We start from the raw sequence: 13,132 nt of genomic DNA on the forward strand, positions 1-13,132 counted from the left end.
CAGCATTAAGTGGTGCCTTCACAGATGTGTAAGTTATACATACCTTTGGCGCTAACACAGCTCCATACCAGCAAAGATGCTGGCTTTTGAACTTTGCATCCATAACAGCCCAGATGGTTCTTTTCCTCTTTGGCCCGGAGGTCACGACGTCCACAATTTCCAAAAACAATTTGAAATGTGGACTCGTCATACCACAGAACACTTTTCCACTTTTCCATGTGTCCATCTTAGATAAGCTCGGGCCCAGAGAAGCCGGCGGCGTTTCTGGGTGTTGTTGATAAATGGCTTTTGCTAGATTTTCAGGTTGCACTTCCGGATGTAGCGCCGAACTGTATTTACTGACATTGATCGTCTGAAGTGTTCCCGAGGCCACGCGGTGATATCCTTTACACATTGATGTCGGTTTTTGATGCATTCAATGTTGATTTTAGGCCTTGCATCTTACATGCAGTGAGTTTTCCAGATTCTCTGAACTTTTGATGATATTATGGACCGTAGATGATGAAATCCCTAAATTCCTTGCAATTGTACGTTGAGGAACATTGTCCTTAAACTGCTCGACTAATTTCTCACGCAGTTGTTCACAAAGAGTTGAACCTCGCCCCAGCTTTGCATGTGAATGACTGAGCAATTGAGGGAAGCTCCTTTTTCTAGACAATCATGGCACCCACCTGTTCCCAATAAGCCTGTTCACCTGTGGGATGTTCCAGACACGTGTTTGATGAGCATCCCTCAACTCCCGTGTTGGAACGTGTTGCAGCCATAAAATTCCAAGTTAATGATTATTTGCTAAAAACAAAGTTTATCAGTTTGAACATTAAATATCTAGTCTTTGTCGTGTATTCAATTAAATATAGGTTGAGCATGATTTGCAAATCATTGTATTCTGTTTATATATATATATATATATATATATATATATATATATATATATATATATATATATTTAACACAACGTCCCAGCTTCACTGGAATTGGGCTTGTATAAATAATTATATAAAGATGTCTTGTTTAGATGTTAGGAAGGTATAGATTCTTAGGTCTTGGTTAGGTTTTAGGAAGTTATAGAAACCAAATAACATGGCGACACAGGCCACCTGTGGAAGTAATGTCATCTGTGTGAACTAGGGTTCTTCATGATTCCTGTCCCTGCCCTGACAGTGACTGCTGCAAAAAGCTCAGCCTGAACAGGGATCAAGGAGAGGGGGGGAGAGAGAGAGCATGGAAAGAAGTTTCTGCATTTATTCCATATCAAGGATATCTAGCTCAAGGACCATGTTTTTATTTTTATTTTTTTAATATCCTCATTAATAAGCTAATTCAGGGCACAAGTAAAATGACTGTGTCCTACGAGTAACATTTTTCTCAATTTCTACTACTAGTATGCAATTAAACCTTACTCGCAAACGACTGTGATGCACTAGTCACAGTACTAAGCGTGATGGACTTGCTTTCCTACTGCCAATGTGTCAGGCAGTAGTGGCATTTTGCAAACTGTTTTGCAAAATGCCGCTTGAGCATTTATTCGATGTAAAAAATATCTAGCATAACGTCTATATACTAGTATGCTCTTTGACCTCACTAGTAGGACAACTATATGTTGCTAGTGAGGCAAAACTGTTGGTAGTTCACAACTGCATGCTACTTGAACTACTAGTGACATTATAGAATTCTAGTAGTTAACATCTAGCACTTCAACAGTAGTAATTGTAGAGTGCATATGTCAAATAGTGCCAAGTTTTGCCTCACTAGTTGTGCTACTAGTATGCCAAAATTATATATTTACTAGCTTGCAGATGTTATAAAGCAGTGGGACAAACAGTAATACTAAGATAGTCAACATACAACTGCGATGAATTTTTGTCACTAGTGAGGACAAAGCGTGTAATACTAGTACATGGAACGAGTATCATGGATATCGAATAAATACAGCTTTCAATAAAACATTTATTCGATATCCTTGGATTCCAGTTAATGTACTAGTACACTCCTTTGTCCTCAATAGTAGGACAAGTTTGATATAGTAGGAGTACATGTTACTGAGAAAACAATGCGCACTAGTTGACAACTGTGCGCTACGAGTGAGATAAAATTCTACCAGTTAACATCTGCTACTTCACTAGTAGTAGTAGCAGCAGCACGCACGTCAACTAGTGCAAAGTTTTGCCTCACTAGTAACATGTAGCTGCCCTACTAGTATGCCAAAGTTGTCCTACAAGCGTGCAGAAATGTCATACAGGGAGTAGTGGAATAAACGTTACTCGTAAGACAGTCGTTCAACTAGTGCGCTGAATTGTTTTAGCAGTAAGGACGAAGAGCGTACTAGTTCATTGACCTAAGATGGATATCAAAGATATTAAAAAATTAATAAAATGCTCAAACGGCTTTCCAAATGAGAGGGAGAGAGATGAAAGGCAGTCACCTGGGGTCCTTCTCTGGCTTCATAGAAGTCACCAACCCTGATCTTTGCACTGAAGCTAAAATTATCACGCGTGATGCCGCTTATTCCATTTCTGGATAGATACTACAGAAGAGAAAATAATAAATGGCGTTGGTTCAGGCAGACAAAAGGCGAAATTAGCGACATTGAAAAGCAGCTGGGAGGCTAACTATAGACTGGAGGGAGTCTACGATTACAGTGCATCTGTGCAGGTCTTACTAATCACAGTAAAAGCCAGGGGACAAAAAAAAAAAAAAAAAAAAAAAAAAAAAAATTTGCCCTTTAAAGGCTCTTAAGGAAAGAAAAACTATTGTGACCTTGGGGTGCACAATTCAGCCTCCTTATCTGTGGCCAGACTTTTTTTTTTTTTTTTTTTGACTGCCTGCTGATTGATGGATGAGCATTGAGTGGATTCTACTGAGCAGCCATTTTTCTATTTGGACCGCTGCAGTAAAGGCAGTTTTGACAATCGCTGCTGAAGCAAATAAACGTGAACTGCGGCGCACTGTACAAATGAGGCCAAAGCTGTGCATCCCAACACTAACCATTTATCATTGCTTTGTGGAGGGAGAGGTGAGGAAAATGGCACAAGAAGCGACACCAAGAATAACATCTCTCACTATTAGGCTTACAGGAAGCAGAATGGGAGTAGGATAGCTGAGGCAAATGTGGACATTATATCAAACAAATACTAATGCAGATTGATCTGTTTGAGCAATATAGCCGTACTAGATACCTTCATCACATCTGGGTATTGTCTCAGCTTCTTGCCACTTGGCGCATAGTAGGCTACCTCTCCCTGAGGTCGCCCTGACACGTTTTTGATTCTTGTTTCTCTCCGCCACCTTGGTTTTTAAACAATAAAAAAAAAAAAAAAAAAAGACAAAAAAATAATTATGAAAACAACAAAACACGAAAAAGCCCACCGACGGTAAATGCATAGACTGCACAGATTGAAGTGAGTCGTACCCTAACTCCAGAGGTGTCATCAAATCCTTCTCATCCACCCGCTTCCTCTTCCCTAAACCTGTGGAGAAACAGTTCCGTTGTATTTCAAAACAAAAACTCCACACGCAACAAACATCACATGCACGCACACACACGCATTACTTTAAAATACCATATTCAAACTAGATTATGTCAATTCTGTAGAAATTGCATGTGAATGCTGAAGGTTAATGAGAATTGATTTAATCACATGAAACTGGTAAATGGACAATAAGAGTTTAAGAACAGCAGGAGCGCAAAGGCTGCACAGCAATGACTGCTGTGGCTACAAATACAGTATATGTCCTACTTTCTATAGTAATTGCTATCCACCGATAGCGGCGTGCCAAAAGAGTAGTCAGGGCTCACAGGCATGCCACTACAGGACCTTGGCTCTCCGGTTACTGAAGGTAATGATTTCTCTTCAACATATTGCGTTATGGAGCACAGACCACGCTTGAGTCGCATTCGGCAGCTTTTGCTTTGTGGTATCGTGTACGGCTTTAATGATGATAAAGTGAACATCTGCTGCCTGCAACAAGTCAGCAGGAGGTACAAAACCAATCTTCATCCCTCTTTTTCCACAGAGTCTGCGTCAGATATTTCACACATTACCTAATGGAGAGGCCAGGCTGTAGGAGGAGGAGCCAGGAGAGCTGTGATAGGCCAAGGCACTGGAGCTGGTGACAATAGTGGGTGTCTTGATGACCTGGAGATTGAGAGGGGAGCAGCTGCTGGCTGTGTGATTGGCTGAGGTGGTCAGTAGTTCTGGGCCTTTGGTTAGCCTGCGGGGAGCCATCTCGTTCTTTGACGAGTCAGATGACAGCGACTTGGACACTTTCAATTTCTTCCCAGAGATGTCACTGTCGGAGTTGCTGTCTGACTCTGGACGTGAGTAAAACAGAACACAATGTCACTGATACTCCGCTATATTGCAGATTTTCCGCATTTAAGTTTTTTTTTGGGGGGGGAATGGGTTTTTACAGTATACAGGTAAGTCAAGAATTGAGAGTTGCGCCTTCAGTGTAGTGCCGCAGCATGTCGGGCAGCACTGAAGCCTACTTGAAGAGATTCATTCATTCATTTTCTGAGCCGCTTCTCCTCACGCGGGTCGCGGGCGTGCTGGAGCCAATCCCAGCTGTCATCGGGCAGGAGGCGGGGCACACCCTGAACCGGTTGCCAGCCAATCGCAGGGCACATAGGAACAAACAACCATTCGCACTCACAGTCATGCCTACGGGCAATTTAGAGTCTCCAATTAATGCATGTTTTTGGGATGTGGGAGGAAACCCACGCAGGCACGGGGAGAACATGCAAACTCCACACAGGCGGGGCCGGGGATTGAACCCGGGTCCTCAGAACTGTGAGGCTGACGCTCTAACCAGTCGGCAACCGTGCCGCCCCTACTTGAAGAGATGCAGCATTATTTAAGATCGAAGAGGCAGAGATGTCCCCAACCCTGCGCCAGTAATGGCCATTGTTCCCACAGAGCAGAAAGAATGGATGTCTGAGTGTTGGTTAGGATATGCTGTTTTGTTATGTGTTGCTGCTCTGTGGAAAGTAATTAGCATAACATTGACCCTCATTTCCATTAGCCCATCTATGGCATTTCACATTATATTCTAGTATTACAATACCAGACCATTTGTTAGACAAACTATTTGGTTGAAAATGAAAAGTTTTATTATCTTTTGTTGGAAGCTCTGTTTCTATGTGTTGCTGCTCCGTAGCATTTTAAAGCAGCATTTGTTTAAAGGTTAACAATTACGGTAACTTATACGCTAATCTTTTTTAGCCAGAAGTTAGCAGACTGTCATTAGACAAAATTGTATGGTTTTAGTTCCATGGTTCTCAAAATGTGGCACAAGTACCACCACTGGTGCACGAGCTCCCACTAGTGGTACTTGAAAGAATCACTGAATTAAATGTTCAAACTGTGCATATTGTTAATGGAATATGTTTCTTAAACCTCCAGTACACAAAATTATTTTTAGTACAGTTCAGTTGTATTTAACTTAAGTACAATACCTTTACGATTAATCTTTTTTAACTGTTTTCAGTTATTTAGGTACCATTTAACTTTTATGTGTAGTGCATTTACATTAAACTGTTTAAGTAGTTATTTTCCTCTATTTAAGCCCAGAATTAATGTTTACATTGTGCATAAAGTTACAGTGGCTTAAAAATCATGTACTCTTTTTTTTTTTTACAAATAAAATCTCTCTCATTTTTGATTAACAGATGAGCCGACTACACTCATGTATCATCAAGTTAGTCATTCGGGCGGTATTTTGTGCAAAATGTTAGCGAACCACTGGTTTAGTTGATCATTTTGGTCAGTTTTATAGTAAACTTCAACTGGGAGTGACAAACAGCTCGTGTTTTACCTCTTATTTGGAGATTGTGTGGGTCTTCTTTTCGTTTCCTCAAAGTGATGTTATATGACCTCCCATTTCTTTGCACGCAAGAGAGCGACAACAGACACTAAAGCATACTTTAAAAGGTGTGTTCTAATGAGTGTGAATATGTTTTAATAGGTTTAAATGTGTTTAAAGCGTGTGGGAGGTGTCAAAACTGTAAAATATTTTTTTTTTTTTTTGTCTCCATTAGGGATTCAACTGTTTATAGTTTTTAAGGGAGCCTCAAAGAACGCAAAGCGTTACACAGACACTGTCTCAACTATCTTCTTGGATAGAGGTGACAAGTGAATATTGATCCATTACTCCTCAATGGCTCTTTGAAGTTACCGGACTTTGGCAGGAATTGGCATTGCTGTCATACATCTCAATCCTAAGGCGCAAACATGCTTGATTTGTGACAAGTCGACTATCCGAGGGCTGTAATGTTTACAGCTTCCGCGGAATTGTGTACAGCAACTGGCTGTGCACGATCATGAGGATTAACATTCAGTCACAAAAAGAACAACAACAAAAAAACAGACGGTGATTCCTCAGGCAGCCCTCAAAGGGCCGTTACTCTAAAATCGTAAATATATAATCACCTCATATGTGTGTGTGTGTGTATATATATATATATATATATATATATATATATAAACTGTGACAACCTAATATTTAAGTATGTAACCATTGTTCAATCAATGCTAAGGAGGGATTTAGTGAAAAAATGCTTGTAATATATGTAAAAAGGAAAGTAAAATTGCAATTTTGGTACATTTTTTTCCTGCTAAAATGAAAAGAATTAGCAGATCATCTTTGTTTTGGGCAAGTGTGCAATTTCATGTAATATTCTTTCAAAAGAGGCATTTATGGCTTAAAGCACTCCATTGTAGCAAAGGAATGACAATTTTGATTTTAAGAAGTGGTTATACCTTCTGCTGACAATGGACAATAATAACATATTTAGGAAGTGGAAAGCTGTAGAAAGATGGTACAATAAGCAATTTAAGAAAAGAAAAACTGTGTTAAATATCATTTTTGAGACTGTTTTGAACCTAGCTGTTGTGTAAACAAACTTGAATTTGAAGGGTTAAAGAAATAAAAGTATTGGATATTTCCTCCAAAAGACAAAAACTACGAAAAAAAAAATCTTAAATCTTAAAAATTACAGAAAAGACGATGAAATAGAATTTCTACAAAAAAGCGAAAGGGTAATAAAATAAAATAAAAAAGGCCAGAGGGTTAATGTAAGTGCTTGTGTTATTTGCTGCTGTACAAAAAAGTACCTACCTGACAAGCTGTCATCGTCGTCGTCGTCGTCGTCGTCTTCCTCCTCCTCTTCAATGTCATCGTCCTCGTCATCATCATCGCCCGAGTCATCGGATTCCTTATTGGCGGGGAGACCGGCCGCAGGGTTACAATTACCGGGGATCCCCACCCCGGGAATCCCAACACCGGGAATGCCGACTCCCGGGATCCCGATCCCGGACTCTCCTCCCCGAAACAAATCTACTAAAGACTGTACCAAATGGTTCTGAGAGAAGCCTTTCCAGTTCGCTAAAGGCCCCGTTTGTCCCGGTCCTTGTGCCAGTCCTGGCGTCTGCCCCTTCCCCTTTGGGGTCTTGCTCTTTCTGGATCCAAAGCTCGCGGCATGAGGTGAGGTAGTAGGCGGCTGCGACGGAATCCCAACCTGGGCGCTTGTTTGGGTCCTACTCGCCCCTGTGCTAAGATTGACAGGCATTGACCCACCATCAGAGTCGCACTGAGGGGACTTGCCTTGAGAGGCAGAGTTTTTGCGAGGTTTGGTGATGAGGGCCAGAGGTGCGTCCTGAGTGGTGCTTTGGATGACTCCGTTGGGGTGATTAGGTTCAGGAAGCCCGAGCAGAGCGCTCGAGAGGAAGAGGTTGGAGTGATTGTTCTGGGGTGGAGGAGGCGGAGCGGGTGGCAACGGCGAAGAAGACGGGGAGTTCCCCTTGGGAGACTTGCTTGGCCCCTGCTTCCTTAGCTCAGCTGGGAACGTCTGCCCTTGGGACATGAGAGTCTGGGAACAGGAGGAGGAGAGGGGAGAGAAAACAACAAGAGGCAGGGAGTCAAGAGGGGGGAGGGAGCGGGAAAGGCAAAAAAAAAAAGAGAGAGGCACAATGAAAGGTCAGAAGAAAAATGGGGGAAATGGAACTAAGTGCAGTTGCTCCAGTTGTCAGTTTGTATCACCGTTGATTGTTTGAGCAGCTGACCAACTACAATGCAGACCACTGAGACAGTTAACTGTGCTTCAGGAAAAATAACCTCAGGCATGGTCCTCAGCGGCGTTCACAAACTAGCGATTATTTTGGCTTTGCAATTGAAAAGTCCTACGATCGTTTTGATCATGTTTGCGCTTACACACTGAGACCAAGCTTGCTTGAGTCTGTCTTTAAGAAATAAAGGTTAGGTTTTAGCACTGCACTTTCAACTATATGTGATATTAAGTGAAACTAACCAATTTCACAGACCGTGAAATACAGCAAAATTGCTGAAAACCACAGGGGGAATTTAGGCCACTGTAAGCCTCGATGCTTGTAGAACAGAAAAATGGGTAAATCATTTCTACACAAAAAGAGGATCTCATTAGGCTTAGCCGATTGTCATTCAAATGTCTACAAAAAAAAAAAAAAACAAAAAAAAAACTTGACTTTTGCACCAACAACAGCTTTGAAAAATGTCTGGAAATCTTTTAAAGACAAATTCTATAAGATTAAAGTGCCAACTACATGTACCATTACTAAAACAATTTTGTTATAATGACCGATATATTTTCAGGTCAAGACTACTTGCTGCGGAAGGACAACGGTTCAACATTCAATGACTTGGCTCTGAGACTAAAGGGAATTCTTTTACCAGTTTAAGTCTCTAAAAATGAAACCATAAAAAAAAAAAAAACATGTTAAAATAATTCATCCAGTCGCAACATAATAAAAATGGTTCGGGGGGCTTTCCTCATTTTAGTTTCATTCTTGTGTGAAACTTCACCCGAAACCCTTGATGGTCGAAAGAATACACTCATGACGAAATGACAGCTGAGATTTAAAAGAAAAAAAAAAAAAACCTTGTTGTTGAGCCTAAAACTTTGCCAATCTTGATTTGGACTGGACTAATTGTAAATGCTCTAAAAAAATAAATGTAAATGATTGTCCAGCAATGCAATGACATCATATGTTCATCATTACTTTTCTGCCCATGACTGAAGTGTAAATGTTTAGAGAAAGATTAAGAGCTCAGAGAACCCCTCCCCATATCGCGTTTCATCTTTGGCAGCCCCGCTATTTTGTGGATTTTTAAGCATGCAACATGCAAAATTCTCATCTTTTGTTATATTGTTTGCATGTAGTTCTTCTCCCTGAGAGTTAAAGTAGCAGTTGTTTCCAAGTTTGTAATTACTGTAATATCGATGCTAAATTCCATTAGCACGTTTATGGCATTTGACATGATATGTTAGCATTACACAAGTGAATTGACGTGATACAAAATTATAGGGCTTGGGTCATCATCAATATTTCATGTGTCAGTTTTACATCTGGGAGTGACAAACAAAAGCTTGAAGCAAGCACAGAACGGCGACTGAGCGATTTTTCGTTTTGTTAATAAAGTCTCCCGGAAATATTTTTAAAAAGTGTGCCTAAGCATGTTTTAACTAGCTTAAATCTGTTGCATGTGGGAAAGCTTTATCTATTTGAAAAATGATCTTTTATATCGTATCTCTATGTAGCATTTTTTAATTTTTTTAAGAGTAGGTTTGGACCATATCCCCTGCGATAAACGGAGGTTCATTGTAAAACAAAATGACCAGTGACCAAAGCTTGGCTTTCTCTGCTTGACGTGCTCAATTAAAATCAGTTGGTCGGCTTACCTGTTTCAGTCTAAACTCATTGATCTGCGTGAGCGAGTCTTCGAGCAGTTTCCTTCTGTTGTTGACTTTGGCACTGCCCGCAGCAGCATACTGAGGTGGCTTCAGAGAGGACTTGTGGGGACTCGTTACAGATGAGGTCAAAGTGAAATCTTTCGGGGAGGTAGACAGGGGGAAGGCCGAGCATGGGGGGGAGGGCACCGAAACAGGCTTGGGGGAGGAAGAGAGGGAGAGGGGAAGGTGCTGAGGGGACAAGGAGGAGGAGGAGGGCAGCAGTTTGGGGCGTTTGGGAGAGGCAGAGATGGAGAGCGCATTTGGAGAGTACGTGAGGGCGATGGGGGAGGAAGACGGCGAGGACTCTCTGTGGGGCTGGCCGAGGAGCGCCAGGGACTTTGAGTTGACAGCCAGACCGGTCGACTGGATCACACTAAAGTGTTGCTCCGGTCTGGATCGGGAAGAGCGTAAAGCCAGTGGTGAGGTTTGGGACAGGACAGGGGGGGACACAGCGCGGGCTATGGGAATGAGGGTTGGGGGGTTGGAGGGGACTGTCTGGATGTGGTTGTCCTGGGCTTCTGCAGTGCGGACCCCAGAGTCTGTCTTTCCAGTGATTGGGATCAGAACCTGGGACGGGGGAGAAAGCACAACATTTAAAAAGCCAGCTGGAAGAAAGGATTTATGTTCTATTTTAGAAAATGACCCTCAGCCATTTACCAGTGGTGGGCAGTCAAAACACTATCAGAAGCATTCACTTTGCATTTACAACCTTAATTCGAGTATTTGTTCCATGAAAATGTGTTCATTTATTCCTAACCGATCTATTCTCCTCATTTTGCAACATTTCTCTTGGCTGCACTGGTTCCAGTATTCGTATGTGGACGTTAGATTTTTGTTTTTTGGGTCCAATCAGAATTCAGCCTCTATGTGTTGCCATGTCAATCTAATCTGCCCAGGGCCTTCGGAATCCGTAGCGTTTGCCCATGCAACCTAAACTATATTAGCAATGGGACCTTTTCTTGAACCAACCACATTCAAATTCTGTAGTCTGATTGGTTGGTCAGACCAAAACCTGTTACAACTAAGTTTGATCTGTAACCAACTCCACACATTAATACACTCCATATCGTCATCTCTGGTGATTAAAATGCATTTGATTTCATTTCTGTTTTTGACATGTCATTGGATTGATTATTGATTCTGAACTGCTCCAGATGTAGGTAGCACAGGTGCATGTTGTCACACGTATTTTGTGTTTTTGTACAAATTCATGGTTTTAATAATTGTGACGCGATAGTGGAAGATTCAATTGGTTATTAAGTCTCCGCTGAAGGCCCAGCTACCAAATAGATTGCCCGCCACCCATGTTTCCCATTGATGTTTACCTTTGATTTCTTCTTGATCGGTTTCTCAGAGTCTGACAATTCACTGTGTTTGTCTTCCTCCTCATCCTCGTCTTCGTCATCGTCCTCTTCATCATCCTCCGCGAGGTCCTCCAAATCACTGCTGAGTGACCCGTCGCTCGAGCTGTCTGAAGATGTGCCCGTTTCACTGTTATTCACTCCAGAGGTCTCTGCTGCCTTCTTACGCTGCCTCTGAGGTGAGTGGAAAAAAATGGCAAGAAAGAATCACATTTAAATCACATTTATATGCATGACCTCAAGATTCAATATATAGTATTAGGTTGTTTAATTGGAAAAGAACCCGCAACTTACCCTCTCCTTTGTTTTAGGAGCAAGTTTTTCCATCGTCTTAGCTGGGCTATTCTGACAGGGACTCTTGGAGGGCTCTGCTTTTTTGGTCAGATTGGTCGATGCCCGGCCAGGGGTTGGACTTACAGAAAAGCTCCCTGGCTGTGTTGTGGGCAGACAGACACCGCTGCCATTTACTGCCCCGTTCACCCCTTCAAACATCAAGAAGAATGTCTGTTTCACTCATGTGCTTTTCAGAGAATGAGGACGAAGTAGTATGATGAAAGATCTGTAACTAATAGCAGAATGGAGTGAGGCAGATATGGATTTGAGCATGCATCATCAAACATGCTGACTGCAAAATATACAAGGCCAATGCTAAGGGCTGACATCATAAAGGAGACTCGTGTGAGGATAGAAAACAATTTCTCTCAAAAAGGGGAAACTGATCAGGAGGAGCGACAATTATTAGGAAAGTTGGTTGGTTACAGTGGAGCCTCTGAAAGTCAAATGCTACTGCAGTCAGACTATTGTGATTAACACTTGGGGCAAAAAATACGCCTCTCTGAAGTTGTGCAAAAGCGGTTTTTACAGTCACGGTGAATTACTTCATCCCTTTTTCCAATGTAGTGAGGCCTCACTCAGCAAGCAATAATCTCATTTCTATATATACTTGTTTACTTTATGGGAAGCTGCTTGAGCAGTTATTCAATGTACTTGATATTCAGCTTAAAGACACGTTCGTAGGCCTATAGTGGTACTAGTAGTGGAAAATATCGCAATACTAGTGCAGTATTTCCCAACCTTTACTGAACCTATGCTTCGGCACACAGCCAAAGAGAAAGTGTGAATACTGAAATTAGGATCTTTTATCAATTTACCGGACTCAAAATTGACTTAATGAAATCTGGGCCAGGTGTAACGAACACAAAGCTGATATACTCGCCGAAGGAAGTCATGACTTATTCTGTTTTATACACGATAACAGGTGGATACACAGGGTCATTTCAAGTGGACGAGCATATAATTGTTTAATTTGCCACTATATGGGGCTGGCATAGATGATAGATCAACACATTCTTATTCATTCTTCCGGAGATTCTTTTTACTTACTACATGTGTAATGGAAAATGTGACGTGTTACTACCGAAATAGCGGTAGATTAGTGAATGTGTCTTGTGTGGCATACCTTTAGGTGGGTCTTGGCTATTCTTGCTGGGCATTCTAATCTGAACAGGACTGGCGCTGTGGTTTGGCTGTATGTGGGGGGTGAAGAATGGAGGGAAACCTATGAAAGAAGGAAGAAAGGCAGCAGCTCCTCGTCCATGGGCTTCAGCAGCTCGCCACCACTCTGTCAAGAGGGGAAACAACACCACATCATAAGATTCAAGGGAGAGAAATCAGTTTTTAATCTTCCAGTGTTTTGGCCCCTCATCTTACCAGACAGGGCTCCTAGTTGGGGGTGCGCAGCCAGAGCAGCCGACATACCAAGGGAGCCAAGGCCTCCAAATTCCGGCCTGCCCACTCCAGTAGTATAGAGGGCCCCGAAGGCTGGGTGGTTGACCAGAGGAAAGGCACTTGACAATGTGGAGCCAATGAAGGGCTGTTCTCCTGCTGCTCCAAACAGACGGCCTGGGAGAAAAATCAACCCAAGTGAAAGCTTTCTAATGTGGCCATAGTTTTTTGGGAACCAGGAATAAACCCGGAATTCCTCTTAATTGGGGACTTAAAAACAGCT

General features: G+C 42.0%; 1 protein-coding gene across 11 annotated transcripts in view; it reads right to left on the minus strand.

Annotated features, from left to right (window-relative positions):
* baz2ba (bromodomain adjacent to zinc finger domain, 2Ba) overlaps positions 1–13,132 on the minus strand; it is a 107,418-nt gene that overhangs the window by 29,044 nt on the left and 65,242 nt on the right. For 7 of the 11 annotated variants that reach the window (XM_061670735.1, XM_061670734.1, XM_061670737.1 and 4 more), the window contains exons 4-13: positions 12,835–13,026; positions 12,584–12,745; positions 11,419–11,606; positions 11,089–11,298; positions 9,713–10,330; positions 7,117–7,867; positions 4,043–4,312; positions 3,410–3,467; positions 3,177–3,285; positions 2,423–2,524 (exon numbers count right to left, since the gene is read on the minus strand). In XM_061670735.1, the coding sequence (XP_061526719.1) occupies positions 2,423–2,524; positions 3,177–3,285; positions 3,410–3,467; positions 4,043–4,312; positions 7,117–7,867; positions 9,713–10,330; positions 11,089–11,298; positions 11,419–11,606; positions 12,584–12,745; positions 12,835–13,026 (2,660 nt within the window). The remainder of the gene's footprint in view (positions 1–2,422; positions 2,525–3,176; positions 3,286–3,409; positions 3,468–4,042; positions 4,313–7,116; positions 7,868–9,712; positions 10,331–11,088; positions 11,299–11,418; positions 11,607–12,583; positions 12,746–12,834; positions 13,027–13,132) is intronic. The other 4 variants (XM_061670742.1, XM_061670738.1, XM_061670741.1 and 1 more) reach the window with 1 other exon arrangement.

The sequence above is a fragment of the Phycodurus eques genome, chromosome 2 (genome assembly GCF_024500275.1).
Source record: "Phycodurus eques isolate BA_2022a chromosome 2, UOR_Pequ_1.1, whole genome shotgun sequence".
Classification (NCBI taxonomy): domain Eukaryota; kingdom Metazoa; phylum Chordata; class Actinopteri; order Syngnathiformes; family Syngnathidae; genus Phycodurus; species Phycodurus eques.